This window comes from Triturus cristatus, chromosome 7, assembly GCF_964204655.1.
Source record: "Triturus cristatus chromosome 7, aTriCri1.1, whole genome shotgun sequence".
NCBI lineage: Eukaryota > Metazoa > Chordata > Amphibia > Caudata > Salamandridae > Triturus > Triturus cristatus.
The window spans coordinates 758,785,067-758,799,804 of NC_140590.1; the positions used below are offsets into that span (position 1 = coordinate 758,785,067).

A 14,738-nucleotide genomic window follows, 5' to 3' on the forward strand; every position below is an offset into this window, starting at 1 on the left:
AAACCCACATCTTCTGATGGCTCTGTCCACACAAAGTGTCCACACCTACGCAAAGTGTCTACTTGCTCAAAAGTGTTTACACATGTATAGTGTCCTACGAAGTGATATAGGAAAGTTGGCCACCGTAGAATACTTGCCCTACCAGGGCGTTGTAGGTAGAGTTTACATGATAGGGAATGGGAGGGGATAGGGGGGGGGAGGTAGTTCAGGTGTGGGCCATGGAAAAGAAGGGCAGAGGTCAGTGGTGCTGCATGAAAGCGACCAGGAAGGTCCAGGCTATGGCACGGTACAGGGGGGTGGATGGTGCATAGGTAATTGGGCATAGCTGCCCAGAGACCCCCAATGTAAGGGTTGCTACCTTAATACCGTCTTGCATTCTATTCAGGACATTTCGCATTCTGGGACTTGTAGTTTCACTTTCCCCATTAGAAGTACAGGCGCGAAGCTGCCGGCGCATCTCCTTGTTGGCTGCCAGCCAGGAATTGTTCGTTTCCACACATAACATGGGGCTTCTTTATGGCTTTAGCAGAGCTGAGGAGCAAGGTAGCCACGGAGGAGCGGTCTGCAGGGGGTGTATGTGGCACAGGAGACGCAGGTGTATTGTACATATGCGGAAAGGGCAAGGAGCGCAGGCCGCCGGCTGGGCATGAGGAAGCCGCAGGGCACAGCGGAGCAGCCGGCTCGGCCTGTGCCAGTAATGGGCGGCGCCTCCCCCCACCCCATGCCCGGATCTCTCTGTTTCCCTTTCAGAGATGAAGTGACTGAAATTACGAGAAGGAGGCTGGTTCCAGGAAGGAAGAGGGGCGGGCAGCTGATGCGAACACGGGCGGGGGGAGGCGGCGCCTGGCCATTGAAAAGGCAGCGCTGGCTCTTCGGCTCTGCTATTAAGCTGCGAGTCCGCAGCAACTACACTGCTTGTTCATCACAGGGAGCGCAGCCCAAACACGACTACACTCGGGCACTACTAGGAGCTACTGACACTGGACGGCACCAAAGATTTCTGGGCACTGAACGCACGGCTACCTACCGGCCGACCCTAGGACTAGAGCCAGAGCGGCCCAGCCCCGGATAAGAATCCCCTCACCTGCCAAGTACCGGGCACCGCTGGAGCACACCTGGCCCGAGGGTGGGCGGGGCTAACTCGGCATCTGGCTCCTTCTAAAACAGACTCTCCTGCCACTGGCGCGGACCCGCTGGGGACGAAACCCCTTTGCACGGACGTTGTTCATGCACACCTGGCAGCGCTGCAGGTAACTTTTACTCACTCTTCGTACACAGAGGGCGATGTCTCACCAGGGCGCAGGGCTCGGTGTGGACTGGCGGGTCGGAAGGGGGGAGGGGGGCAGCGTACCGACATGATAGCAACATAGGGTATTTCTGCTTCAGTCATGAGCATGTGAATAGGAACTCGGGTGTATGGGTGGGCGCTGTGACAGGGCCCTACTGGGCACCCTAAGAGGTCACTGTATTCGGGCCCCTGTGAGCTGGTCACTGGAAATGACCGACCCAAAGTCACTGCTCATATTTTATCCCTATTGTGAAGCCCAATACAAGTGCAGTGGTCCGCTTGAGGTGCCGGCATTGCCTCTTTCTAAACACGAGCCCTTCTCAGTGCTGGGACTGTCAAACTAAAAATACAGCAGCTTTGCTGGGAAGCGCTGGTGCGGTTCCATTATTGAATTAGCAGCCCAGATTCCCATGGGAAAGGCATGCACTGTCTATTAAATGCTTAGCAGGCATGCTGTAATTTGCAACCAGTTAATTAAAAGTGCAGTCCTCTTGATGTGAAGTGTCATTACTGTAGTGTAACTAAGTATAGTTTACTAAATATGTCTGGTCCACCAGAGTTGTGGGTGTGTGTATATTCACGGCTTGTCTTGTAGAGTGTGTGTAGTTGCTCTTGTGCTTTAGGATTGTTTTTAAGGTTGTTTGAATAGGGATTCCTGCTTTGGATGGGTGGTTGACGGCGTGATATTGAAGGTGCTCATTAATAATTGCATGTTTTAGGTTGCATGGTTGGTGTGCAAGTCTTTGATTAAAAAGTTGGGATATTTTGGTTGCTCTAGCTGGTGTTGGCTTGTTGGGTGTAAGTGATAGGTGTTGTGCCTGGTTGGGGCGAGTGGTTTGAGAAGTGCTGTTTGAGATGTGTAGTTGGGTGGGCGTAGTCAGGGGTGGAAGACTAAGTATGTGTGGATGAACTTGTGTAGTTGAGTGTCAGTTGTTTTAGAGTGATTGCTTGTCACAAGGTGAAATTATTGGGGTTGTGTGGTTGGTATGGCTTGTATGTGTATGGCACCAGTTATACCGTTTGTTTGTTGGTGGAATTGAATTATTACATGCTACCTGGGAATGGCTGGGAGCATGTTGTTTCATGTTTGAAGGCGCGTGCTAGTTATGCATATATAGGATTTCAAGCCTAGGGCTACATTACTGAGTTTCTAGACTACTGGGCAGGTCGATTTCATTCTGAGGTTGCTTCGAAAACTGTCTCATTTACATAAGTCTCACTCCCTGTTCTCTTTCTTGCAGTTTCCTGCAGTGACTGAGTGACCATTGTCCACCGACAGGTCTTTGTAGTGGAGTAATCTTGCCTGTTGGGTGACCCTTGCCAGCATCCTGCGGCCGATTGCCACCCTAGGAAAGAAGCTGGCGCCCAACGCCATGGTGACACATAGCAAGTTCCCGGGGATGAGCCGCCTGGTGGACTGCACCCTGCGTCTGAAGACCTTCAGCTCAAGAAGTGAGTACCAGCTGGTGCTTGGTGCTGTGCGCAAGCTGCAGGACAGTGGCTTCTACTGGGGCACAGCTACTGGTGGCCAAGCCAACCTACTGCTGAGTACTCATCCCGCTGGTACATTCCTCATCCGTGACAGCTCTGACCGCCGCCACTTCTTCACACTCAGTGTTAAGACAGAGTCCGGCACTAAAAACTTGCGGATCCAGTGCGAGCAGTGCAGTTTTTTCCTGCAGACAGACCCACGCAGCACTCAGGCTGTGCCACGTTTTGATTGTATCCTCAAGTTGGTGCAGCACTATATGCCAAACAGCGGAATGGACACACAATCAGGCTCTGGCACCAAGCGGGCCTACTTCATCTACTCAGGTGGTGAGAAGATACCTCTGCTCCTCTCACGACCTCTGCCTACCAACGTGTCCACCTTGCAGCACTTGTGCCGGAAAACTGTCAATGGGCACCTGGAAACCTGTGACAAGTTGGAGCAGCTCCCGGCGCCTATAAGAGACTTTTTGCAGGAGTACGATGCCCCAGTGTAGGGTCTGCCTTGGGTATCTGTTGGCCTGAAAGAAGATGGTGAGGCTACTCATGCACACACAAGACTTCCTGCAGGTGAACATCTCCTGCTGGCACCTGGAAGATGCAGAGGAGAGATCTGAGAAGCTCAGCACTGTGCTGCAGCAACCAAGTGGGTTCCTGATGAAGAGGACCAACATGAGAGGGACATAAGGAGACATACCCATTGGCGCAAAGCTGCCTTAGTGTGCACTCACTGATGCCTTGAAATGCAATGTCAACAGAGTCAGGGACAATGGACCGCTTAGTTGCACTCTGCGACCATGAAAACGTCTTTCCTGTCTCCACCCTGGCACTGGTGCTCAATTCAAGAGGTTTCGTAGAAAGTCTGAGGAGGCTGCAAACCGTGATTGCTGCAAATTGTGACATAGGCTCCAAGGGACTTGTTCCGCTGCACTAGCAGGGCCTTGACTCTCAAGCATTTGTTCTGTGACAATAGTGGGTTCAAGGTTCAAAGGACTTATGGCCCATGGCTGTGAAGGACTTGTTTCATTGCACTAGAGGAGTCTTGGCTCTCACAGACATGTTCCACGGCACTCGTGGCCCCGGGCTCCGAGTGGCATATTCCATTGCACTAGAGGAGCCTCGACTCTGAACTCCTAGACTTTCCACACAATGGCCATGCTGGCATGACCAAAAAGGGATTGTTTCTAGAAACAAAGTCTTCACTTCATGTTCAATTCAAGCACTGAAAAGGCGAAGAAATCTGTGTTTATGTGTATCTGGTAGTTCCGCGTTATACCCAGAGAGCCCTGCTGTTTACTTCTATGTCTGGTGCAGAATTGGACTGAGCCTATCCCTAACTCAAGCCTTGCAGAGAAAAGCCCTCCCTCCCATCTCTAGTCTGGCCTAGAAGAGCACTACCTCTACCTCTAGTCTACCTCCTACCTCGGATACAGCAGGGAAGAACATAGTGCGCACCTTTTGAGCACAGCCTTATTACCTTTTACTACAGAAGGGCCCTATTACTCAACTCTCCAAAATGGCAAGAAATGTCACTGCTTCTCCATTCTAGCACTGCACAAAAGAGGGTTACAGCGCTGCCCACTTACAGCACTTCAGGAGAAATTCCTCTCTCACCCTTAGCACTTCAGGCCAGAGCCCCAGCTCTCACCCCCAGCACTTCAGGCCAGAGCCCCAGCTCTCACCACCAGCACTGCAGGCTGGAGTCACAGATCTCACCCCTGCTCTGTAGACCAGATTCCAAGCTCTCACCCCCAGACTGCAAGCCAGAGTCCCAGAACTTCAGGCCAGAGCCCCTTCTCTCACCCCCAGCACTTCGGGGGAAAGCCCCTTCTCTCACCCCCCAGCACTTCGGGCCAAAGCCCCTTCTCTCTCCCCCAGCACTGCAAGCTGGAGTAGTCACAGCTCTCAACCCTGCTCTGTAGGCCAGAGTCCCAGCTCTCATCCCTAGACTCCAGACCAGACTCCCAGCTCTCACCCCTAGTCTCCAGGCCAGAGTCCCAGCTCTCATCCCTAGACTCCAGGCCAGAGTCCCAGCTCTCACCCCTAGTCTCCAGGCCAGAGTCCCAGCTCTCACCCCGAGTCTCCAGGCCAGAGTCCCAGCTCTCACCCCCAGACTGCAGGCCAGAGTCCCAGCTCTCCCCCCAATCGCTGCAGGAGTTCACCCCGTCTCTCACCCCCAGAACTGCAGCCAGAGTTCCAGTTCTCACTCCAGCACTGTAGGCCAAAGCCCTGCTCTCACTGGGAGCACTGCAGGGCAGAGTCCCACCAGAGGCGAGGCACCTGGTCAGGGCTTGAGTAGTGCAGTAGGAATAATAAGCACCCATGGGTATTCAGTTAATTACCGGCCCAGATCACCTGAACGCTTTCAGATATGTAACCTTGCTCGAGGGAGTTCCCCCTGGGTGAGAAGTGACCCAACACTCTCGCAGCACGCAGGTAGATGGGCATCTCTTGCTGTTTGGTTTAGTTATTCCCTTGCATGATTTTAACGGAGTCTGGCAGCCTCTAGACATTATGCTCATGACTTCCCGCTGCCTTCTGGGCACAACACCTGTGACCTACACAATTGGGGGAGCACACAGTCGGGGCACCTGGCAGGACAGGGAGCTTCACGCATTTGACTACGAAGGAAAGGGGGGGCTCTGGCAGGGCAGACAGCTGACATATAGGACAGGGTATTACAGTGGTGCCTTGCATCTACGGGTGTCTCGTGTAGGGGGGAGGTTGCTCTGTCATCTGGCACGACAGAAGGCTACTGTACAGGGCCGGTAGGTGGCTGGGTAATTGGTATTGTAGGCTGCTGGGGTATAAGACCCGGCAAGACAGCAGCTTGGGTCCGTGGCAGGGGAGCTGGGGGTGTCCGGAAGGCTGCAGCCCCACTTCATCCTCTTCGCCTCCACATTGTTTACAAACGCCTGATGCACTGTGTCCCTCCTCCGGAGGTCCCTTCTTTCCTTTGACCTCAGGTCCTGCCTATGCACTGCTTGAAGCGGAAACCAGAAGAAACTGCAAAACGACTTGCACATATTTATATTTATATTCGAAGGAACATTTCCTTAATTTATAATAAAGACATCTATTTTTAATATCTGTGGTATGCTTGACTTTCTGTCATTTGCTGTTTGAGTGAATACATTTGTTATTTTTAAAACGCCTCGTGGAGTTTTGCTAAAATCTCAGGTATGTGCACAGATACATCACTAAACACATCCTGGTCCGATTTATTCGGCTCCTTCTCCTGCCCAGGTTCAGACAAACTCCATGGTTCTCTGTGCCTGCTCAGCCTTTCTTTAGCCCTGGACGCAAGCGCTGCCCCTGCTCAGCTTAACATCATGCACATTTAGGACCGTGTTTACAGGCGGGAATACCTCTCAGTGGCAACCAGACTATTACAGGGCTGGGGCAGTGGACTCGCTGCTATGTTGATGTCCTACTCCACCAGGGGGCACCACCTGCCCACCTGAGGGGACACAGGTGAAGCAACAATCACAAGGGCTCCCAACACATCCGTTCCAGGTAAATCCTTGCGGTCCACGTCCACTAAATTACAAATACAGTAAGAAATCCCGCGCCCTTTTCGGGTTCCTGGGCCCTAAGTAGTCTCAGGGCTACCTTCTCTGGCGGTAAAAGCACCCTTGGTGTAGGCGATGACTCACACCTATCAAACAGAGAAGCAAGATCTTCCAGTGATCCTAGTGCAATGCAGTGAAGGCGTGACCCGGAAGTCCATGCATGATATGAAACCGTTGCAAAGTAATTACATGTCGGGCCTCCAAATGGTAAGGATTTCAGATGAGAAATGCCGTGGAAAAGGAAAGGGCCGAGGGGAACATGGCAGCTGCCGGTTGAAATCTAAATAATCCGTACAGATCTTATCTCCCAAGGTACTGATATGAGCCCCTGGTGGGAAGGGAGGGGGGGGGGGGGAGGTGAAATTTAACTTTGAACCGGCACGGAGTAAACGAAGCCTGAGTCACAGCAAACCTAATCTAAACACACCACCAGAGATGTACACCCATCTGCCTAAACAATACAATAATATTCAGACAAATCACGTCGTGCTATTAAACAATGAACACAACAGTAAATGTGGCACAATGACCTCTGGTGAGGCTATCAGCCGGCAATGGCCCATGCAGTCAGGGTACTGAAATCGCACACCCAGGGCTTTAAGTGGGATGAAAAAACAGGGGGGCGTGTCTCTCTCTCAAAGGGGCGTGGCCAATGTAGTTAAGGGTATGGCTTAACACACCTACGCTAAAAACCTGTGCTGAGCATAGTGTGCCGTCTGGCTGGTATTCTGCTGCTTCTGTCATTGCATCCAGATATATAATACAGCAAGTCACATTACACCAACAAGAAGCCAGGACTATTGGCTTTGTTAATGGTTGCTAGTTGCATAAGATAAATAAGCAACAACTATGGCTTCCTTGTTTATAATATTGAAAATTCTTCAGCTCTGAAATGAGACTGTGAAAGACCTGAAGTCACTCTTCGAAGTTACATCAAAGGCAGTGAAGGGGTTTACTGCGGCAGGGTTAAGATTTGTTTTCACCAAGTGTGAGGGCAGAAACGGAGAGCCCGATAGGTAGCCGTCTCAGCACGTGCTTTTTGGTGCTGAGCACCGGCAGAACCCGGCCCACTTAAAGCCCTGCGTACACCCATAGAGTCACGAACAAATATTGGAATGTATAACATCGTAGACAGGAACAAATGCTGACCACTTACACGGTCCACACGCACGGTCCATCATGCAACACTCGAGACAAGCACCGTTTCCAATGACCTCATCTGGGGTACCATTTCACAGAGTCCCATGGTTGTGAACACGAGGAATCTGGATGGTAAATCACTTCTGAGGATTGCCACTTGATCTCTACATCCATACATTGCTCGGGTACATGCAAATGTGTCGTGTAAGCATGCTTGGGCGGGGGTGGGGGGGGGGGGGGGATGCACATATGTGCCTGCACACGGGCATCATACCCGCAGGAGAAAGAACTGGCTCATTTTAGCACCAAATCGGTCACCTGGGCTCAAGGTGACCCTAACCGTGAATGCTAAGCCCCTTTGACTCTTCTCCTCCCATTCTCTTTCCACCACTCCTACCTCTTCTCGGACTCCAGCCCCTTCTGTTACGCATACCTTTTCCTTTACTCCTGCCCTTTCCGTCAATCCACCCCTCCTGTCACTCCTACCCCTGCCATGACTGCTATCTCTTCTGTGGTTCCTACCTGTTCCGTGACTGCTCCCTCCTCTTTGACAAAGCTACGGGAAGGTTTGTTTCCTGAACACAGGTCACTCACTGGGGAAATGCACACAACTGCCCACTTGCCAAACTGAGTTCTATTTTCCTTGCACCGTATCAGACCAGATTTCTGGAATGCTTCCGCTCAGTCGCAGTGTTGTGCTCGGGGTATCATCCCGATCGGCAGGATCCAAGGGTAGGCATACATTATTATTACTAAAGTCAACCCCAACCAGCTCTTTCAAACAAGTAAAGTGTATGTGAGAGAGGGGCTATGGAGAGATGAGGGGCGCTCTTGGAGGGGGTAGTCAGCGAATCCGTGGAGAAGGAGGTCATGGGGTGGGGGCACCAAAAAAATGTCCCAGTGGACGCCCCCAGCGCTACAGCCGACCCTGGTTGTACCTTCCTAACACTGAAGCCCTCTCTGCCTTATCCTTCCCCACAACCCGTCCTCTCCCTTTCCCCACCGTAACCTTCCTGTGCCCCAGTGCTGGACCTTCCACACACTGCCGCCTCCATATCACCTCTATACCTTCCATTGTATACAGCGCAGCCCTCTGCCTCGCCTCATCCTTCCATAGCCCTGTGCCCTACCTGTACATGCACTGCAGCCTCCATGCCGTTCTTGTACCTCTGTACCTTCCAGTGTCTATAGTACACCCCTCCGCTGCACCTTATCCTTCCTATACTCTGTACCTTGCTCACACAGAAGCTCTCTCCGCCTTATCCTTCCTTCAACTTGTACTCCTTTTTTTTCCTTATCCTTCCTATGCTCCAGTGCCGTACCTTTCCATACACTGCCACCTCCATATCACCTCTATACCTTCCATTTTATACAGCACAGCCCTCTGCTGCACCTCCTCCTTTCATACCCTTGTGCCCTCCGTTTCCCTGCACCGCAGCCTCCTTACCATTCCCGTACCCCAATAACTTCACAAACCCCTCCCCCTTCATTTTGTTCTTTCTCGAGCCTCTCCCTTTCGCATACAGATGTCTCACTCTATACCGAAACAATTCACATGCACCATTCATTGCCTCTTCAGTGCACTGTCCTTTGCACATTTCCCACGCAGCACACCCCTAGACATTTACTCCAGTGCATCTACTCCTCAAACATGTCTGCCTAAGCACCATCTCCCTCTCATGTCACCTTTTATCCCCAACGCATTTCTTCTCCAGTAACTTACGTCTTCGGCTCTACCCCTCTACAGCACTCTGCACAGCTTAGTTTATAGACCCTTTCTTTGACTTTTCTATGCCCCACACACTTCCCCACACCCTACACTACTTCACCTTCCCAAACCCCTGCCCATTTCCTTATTTACAACCCTTCTCCATTCGAATGCCGCCTTTGCCCCCACCTCCCCTGCACATGACCCGTGAATAGTGTCAACCCCTACTCGTGGTTTGCTCTTCTACTCACCCTCTACAACGACACACTCCACTCTTTTTTATTTTATTTTTTATTGCAGATTTATATAGCGCGAGCTCGACCTGAAGGTATTGGAGCGGTTTACATGAGCACCAGTTACGTTACTCAAGGACACATTCTTTATATTGCTCCCTCTACACCCTTCTCCTTCCTTTCTCAGCATTGTCTCTCTTCTACATATTCTATTTCTGTACCCCCTTTTATTGTATATGTCTCTTTCTGCAGCCTCTCCTGCACATTTCCCATTCTTTACCCCTCTTATCATATGGGCTTCTCCTTGTATACATTCTCTGCCTGTCCACGGCGTGTATGGCAGGCTCTGCCCTCTGCTCTGACAGCTGAGGCCGCTCCCTCTGGCTCGCGCGTCTGTGGGGAGGCCCTGGGGTGTCATGGGCCGGCCCACACGGCCTCACTGACTGGAAGCCCATCCCTATACCGTCACTGCACAGCAGCGTCTGTTTACTGCCCTCCTTCCCATCAGGCAACACCTGTGCAGAGCTCCTTCCAGGAAGAGGGCGCGCGGTTACTGGAAGTGCGCGCGTGTGTGTGCTGCGCAGGACCGGGCACGCGCTGACAAACAGCGACCGACACAACACAAACCGGCACTGATACACACACACGCACAGAGCACTCGGTGCCTCGGACGGCGCCGACGAGGGGCGACGCAACAGCAAAAACTGGCACCACGTATGCGCTGTCCTACACTCACATTGACACACACAGTGCTCCGAACACACACGGACTCACACGGAGACATTCAGACAGTCACTCCGCTTTTCTGTAAACTCCCGAATGCCTGGAACGCTTTGCCAGCAAACCCGAGCGCAATCACTGATTACGATGCTTCCAGAAAGTCCCCATAAAACCCATCTATTCACTTCCCTGTGGCTGTTTCGTAAATTTAGCGGGTCAATTATGTCACAATTCAGGTCTATTTTTAGCACCAAGAGAACGCTGCTTGGTAAAAACAGCACACCAGAGATATACTATTTACAGTGGCGTCACTAGGGTTGGTGTCACCCGGTGCGGGTAACTCATGGTGTCACCCCCTCACGACTTACCGCATGGACCTCCTCCGCTCCGAGTCCGCTAGCCTACAAGCCCTAGATTAGATTATATCTACTTGCAAACAGTCACCAGTATACAACGGATCAATTCAGTGTGTATACAGAGCATGTGGAGAGTTATTTGAAAGTAAGAGCGATGTCTGGATGTAAGTGCAACCCCTCAAATTCCAACAGGCCAGGTTTTAACACAAGTACTTACTTCCAGGCCCGATTATCCACTTTTCGACCATCCCGCTCCTGTGTACCTTATCTCACAGCTGACCTTCGGGCCCCAGCCCCATATCCGCCCCATCCAGCTCTACTTTCATTATTCCCGTAAAAAACATTAGCAAAATCACCTTCGAACTTAAAACATTAAATATAGCAGTAAATAAAATTAGCACGCACTTTAAAATATGTTCCACAGTTGCCCTAATGACCTGATTGCTAATTAAATAAAAACAGAAAGGCAATGACAGGGCCGGTTTTATCGCTAGTATGTAATTCCGTCTACAGGGAATGTCACATGAGCCAATGAGGATTACAAGATGTAGGAATCACATGGCATCCATACTGGTGGGCAGTAAATGTAAAGAGGGTTTGGGCTGGGGAAGCACAAACTCAGGATTTAAAGCATACCGTAGTGGTTGGGGCTTGGCTTTGCTAATAAAAATGTATATCGGCCCAAACTCTTTTTAGCAACATTAAAAAAATGAAAGACTGGGGAATTTCTAACTTTATAGTAACACAAAAAAAGTGAAGTTCTAACTATACCATTCATGTTTGTCTGCAGGTCTTTGATGACAGTTCATAGCCACTGTCCTATGTTAGGATTGTAACTTTTGAACTGCAAGTAACACAATAATCTCTGTAACAAAGGCAGTAACCCACTGAGCTATCCAAATAAAATACAGTTTATCTGCATTTCAAAACTACCAACAGGCAAAGGACTGCTCTCTAGCAGGATCATTAATCACCAGTTCTCTGGACATGTTTTATTGTTGCCTTGCATCCATGGCCATGATAATGATGTGCCTTGCTGGGCCTGTGCAGATTTTTAAAATAAAAACAAACAGTAATGAGGTCCCTAATTATCCCTTTCCATTCACCTTTAAGACTTTCATGTATACATCCATCGTTTCATACTTTCATGAATCCTTTCACCATTCCATCCATCCACCCTTTCATTATTAGTTTTCCATCCATCCATCCTTTCGCTCACACTTCCAAACATTCATACATCCTATTACCCATCCATTCGTCAATCCATTCTTCTTCATCCATCCACCAATTCACCCTCCTTTTATCAGTCCAGCAGTCCATCCTTCCACACCTCCATACAGGCGGCCATCCATCCAGACTTCTATCGTTCCAGCCACTTTCTTTCTCACACTCATGCAAATATTGTTTTGTCCTTACATCCATCAGCCCATTTGCCCATGCATTCATCCTTTTATCCTTTTTACCCTTCCTTCTTGTCACAGTTCCTTCCTTATTTTCATATGCCCTTCATTTCCCTCTTCCTCCCACCCATCTCCCTCTCCCTCCATCTTGCTTCCTTTCCCTTTCATTTCCTCTTCATTTCTTTGTTGTAATTCGTTTTCCTTGCTTGACCTCTGTTATCGGTGTCCCGTGTGTTTTTAGTGCTTTTGTCAGCGGGGGCAGTGGCGTCACTAGGGGGATGCGGGGGGTGCGGCCCGCACCGGGTGACACCCTCACGGGGGGTGACACCAAAGGGCCGGTCCGGTCGGTGTGTCTGTGGTGTACTGCAACTGTCCGTGCAAAATTTTATTGAAACCAACCAGCAGTCCAGAAACCGAAAACGCAACGACGCGCGCAACCTAACCTTCAGCAGGAGGTGCCTGTTTTCGCAGCGCGCACTGTCTCCTCCTCCGCCGCGTCTGCGCGCCTCGGCAGTGACGTCACGTCGTCACTAGAGGGGTGCAGTCGGGCGGCGTTGTTGGAGGAATCCGAATCCCGCAGCATTGGCCCCCAAGTGCGCGTGACTTGGCATCACGACGAGGGACGAGGAGCAGAGGTGAGGAGGTCTCAGGTCGCCACACTGCCACAGCGCCACTATAATTTAATTTTATTCCTTCCAACTGCAAGGAGGAGCGGAGCGGAATCTGGTTTTGCCAACCGAGGTAGTCCCCCCCCTGTCTGCCACCACCAACTCAGCAGGTGAGTGGCCTAGTATTGCCTATTCAGTTCAGGGCGGTGGGCGATTCCATGTGTTTCTGCGCTGTTGGTTCAAGCACTGTAAGGCATGGGTAAATAGAACCGGTCTCCGTCTCTTGGCGGGATATGCCAGTTCAGCCTGTCAGTCGTAGCATTTGTGCCTAATTTTGCTTTTATGTATTCAATCCTCTGTACTAAACTAAGTATTCTGTTTGTGTGACTTGCCTGGATCGCTCTATTCTATGCAGTGTCAGAGGTTATTTCAAAATATTTCAAGACGTTTCATCCAATTGTTTTTTCGTAACTTTTTTCCCTCAGTATGGATAGAGGAGTGTTGTCTTTTTTTATTCATTTGTTGCAGCCACAGCAAGTGGATTTCAGGCCCATTGGAAAAGCCCTGGTGTCACCACACCCAATTGCACTTGTTGATGGTCTTTAAACTACTCAAATAGCATGTGCTTTTGCAGGACTGAAACATATGCTATCACATACTTTACATGTATTCTAACCAGGGCTTTAAGTATAATGAAAAAAACTTGGGGGGGTCTCTACAAGGGACGTGGTCGATGCAATTAAGGGCGTGGTTTAAATAAATAAGCTGAAAATCTGTGCTTAGCATATCGTGACGCTCATCTGATATAATGCTGCTTCTGAAAGTTGCACTGGATAGCCCCTTTGACATACAGTAATTGGCACTAAGCTTGAATGGTGTTATGCATATTATTGAATGTGGTACTTTATATTGGTGTTATGTGGGATTAATTGTGGGTAATGTTTTGATCTTTCGTTGGCAGATAGTCTTAGCATTGTACAAAAAGAGACTCCTAGTTGGAATTACTCTTGTTTTAAAAACCTGCAAGCGGTGCGTAAGCACGCAGTTTGCACTTCTAGTCCTTGCTCACCAGAAGCGGCTGACAGTAACAGGTGCAGTTACTGCCAGCCTTGCTTCTGGTGAGCAAGAACTAGAAGTACAAACTGCGTATTTACGCACTGCTTGCAGGTTTTTAAAACACATAAATAAAAGGCATTGTCATTTACAATGGCAATAGCTCAAGCTCTCGCAAATGCGAGACCTATTGCATTGCAAATGCGTGTTTTACCTGTATTGACAAATTCAACCTACTTGGACTAAGCCCTTCCCAAGTGGTAGAGATGGACTTTGAACCCTGTTGTGTTTTATCCCCCCCCCCCCCCTCCCACCCATCCCCATGTCTGATTTCTGGGCAAAGTGGCCTATCTCTAGGACAGGCAGAAGTCAGAGCATGTGACTTCTGTTGCTAACTAAGCAGAATCCGAGACTACACTCTATCGTGGTGTTCCTATACACACTTTGCATTTATCACATCCTATTTCTTGGTAGTGGTGCTGTGGAGCACTCAAATTCTGCAGTGCGCAAGCGCTTCCTCTTCTCTAATGCCCGGGTTCCCTCCCCCCGCAAGGCATGCACAGACAGTGTTATACTTTCCAATCCAGTTTATACTTGTAAGAACAAGAATGCATGGCATAAAACAATTGTGTCACAGTATGTGGCTATTCAAGCTTGACATGCACACCTCCCAAATGTGTGTGACTATTCACATGCTTCAGGCTGTGATCCATTAACGTCAGTCGGTGCCGCATTCATTTTTATAACGCATCTCATACTGTGCCTTTCATGCTTCATATTGGCGTACAACACCACTCTGGTGCATACACTGTCTCACAACATATATTCTTTAGTTATGAAACCACAACAGAGCCAAATCAAACTCTGACTTCAGCTACGGTGCAAAACAATACACTCTAACCATCATGTGAGGACCCAGAAGTGTCGTGGGATGCATACACATGAAGTGACGCACTGAAATAATTATCATGCATAGTCATAACTCACCCTCTAAATGGGTATGTCTAACCCCGCAGGCAATGGTCTATGCCAGATCACTCTACGTTCACCAGATTCGCCAGCTTCAGGATTATCCAGGTGTCATCCGTGTAGCTGTAATAGTTTAGATTGAAGCTTTGATGATGTCTGGTAAGGGGCTGAGGTAATCGTTCACGATGAGTGCCATGATGATT

The 14,738-nt window shown here is 49.9% G+C and overlaps 1 protein-coding gene across 1 annotated transcript; it reads left to right on the forward strand.

Annotated features, from left to right (window-relative positions):
* The first annotated feature begins 869 nt into the window (after positions 1 to 869).
* On the forward strand, positions 870 to 5,862 carry SOCS3 (suppressor of cytokine signaling 3). The gene is made up of 2 exons (XM_085617474.1): positions 870 to 1,250; positions 2,530 to 5,862. Exon 2 carries the CDS (start codon positions 2,662 to 2,664, stop codon positions 3,271 to 3,273), a length of 612 nt encoding a protein of 203 aa, XP_085473600.1. The 5' UTR covers positions 870 to 1,250; positions 2,530 to 2,661; the 3' UTR covers positions 3,274 to 5,862.
* The last annotated feature ends 8,876 nt before the right edge of the window (positions 5,863 to 14,738 follow it).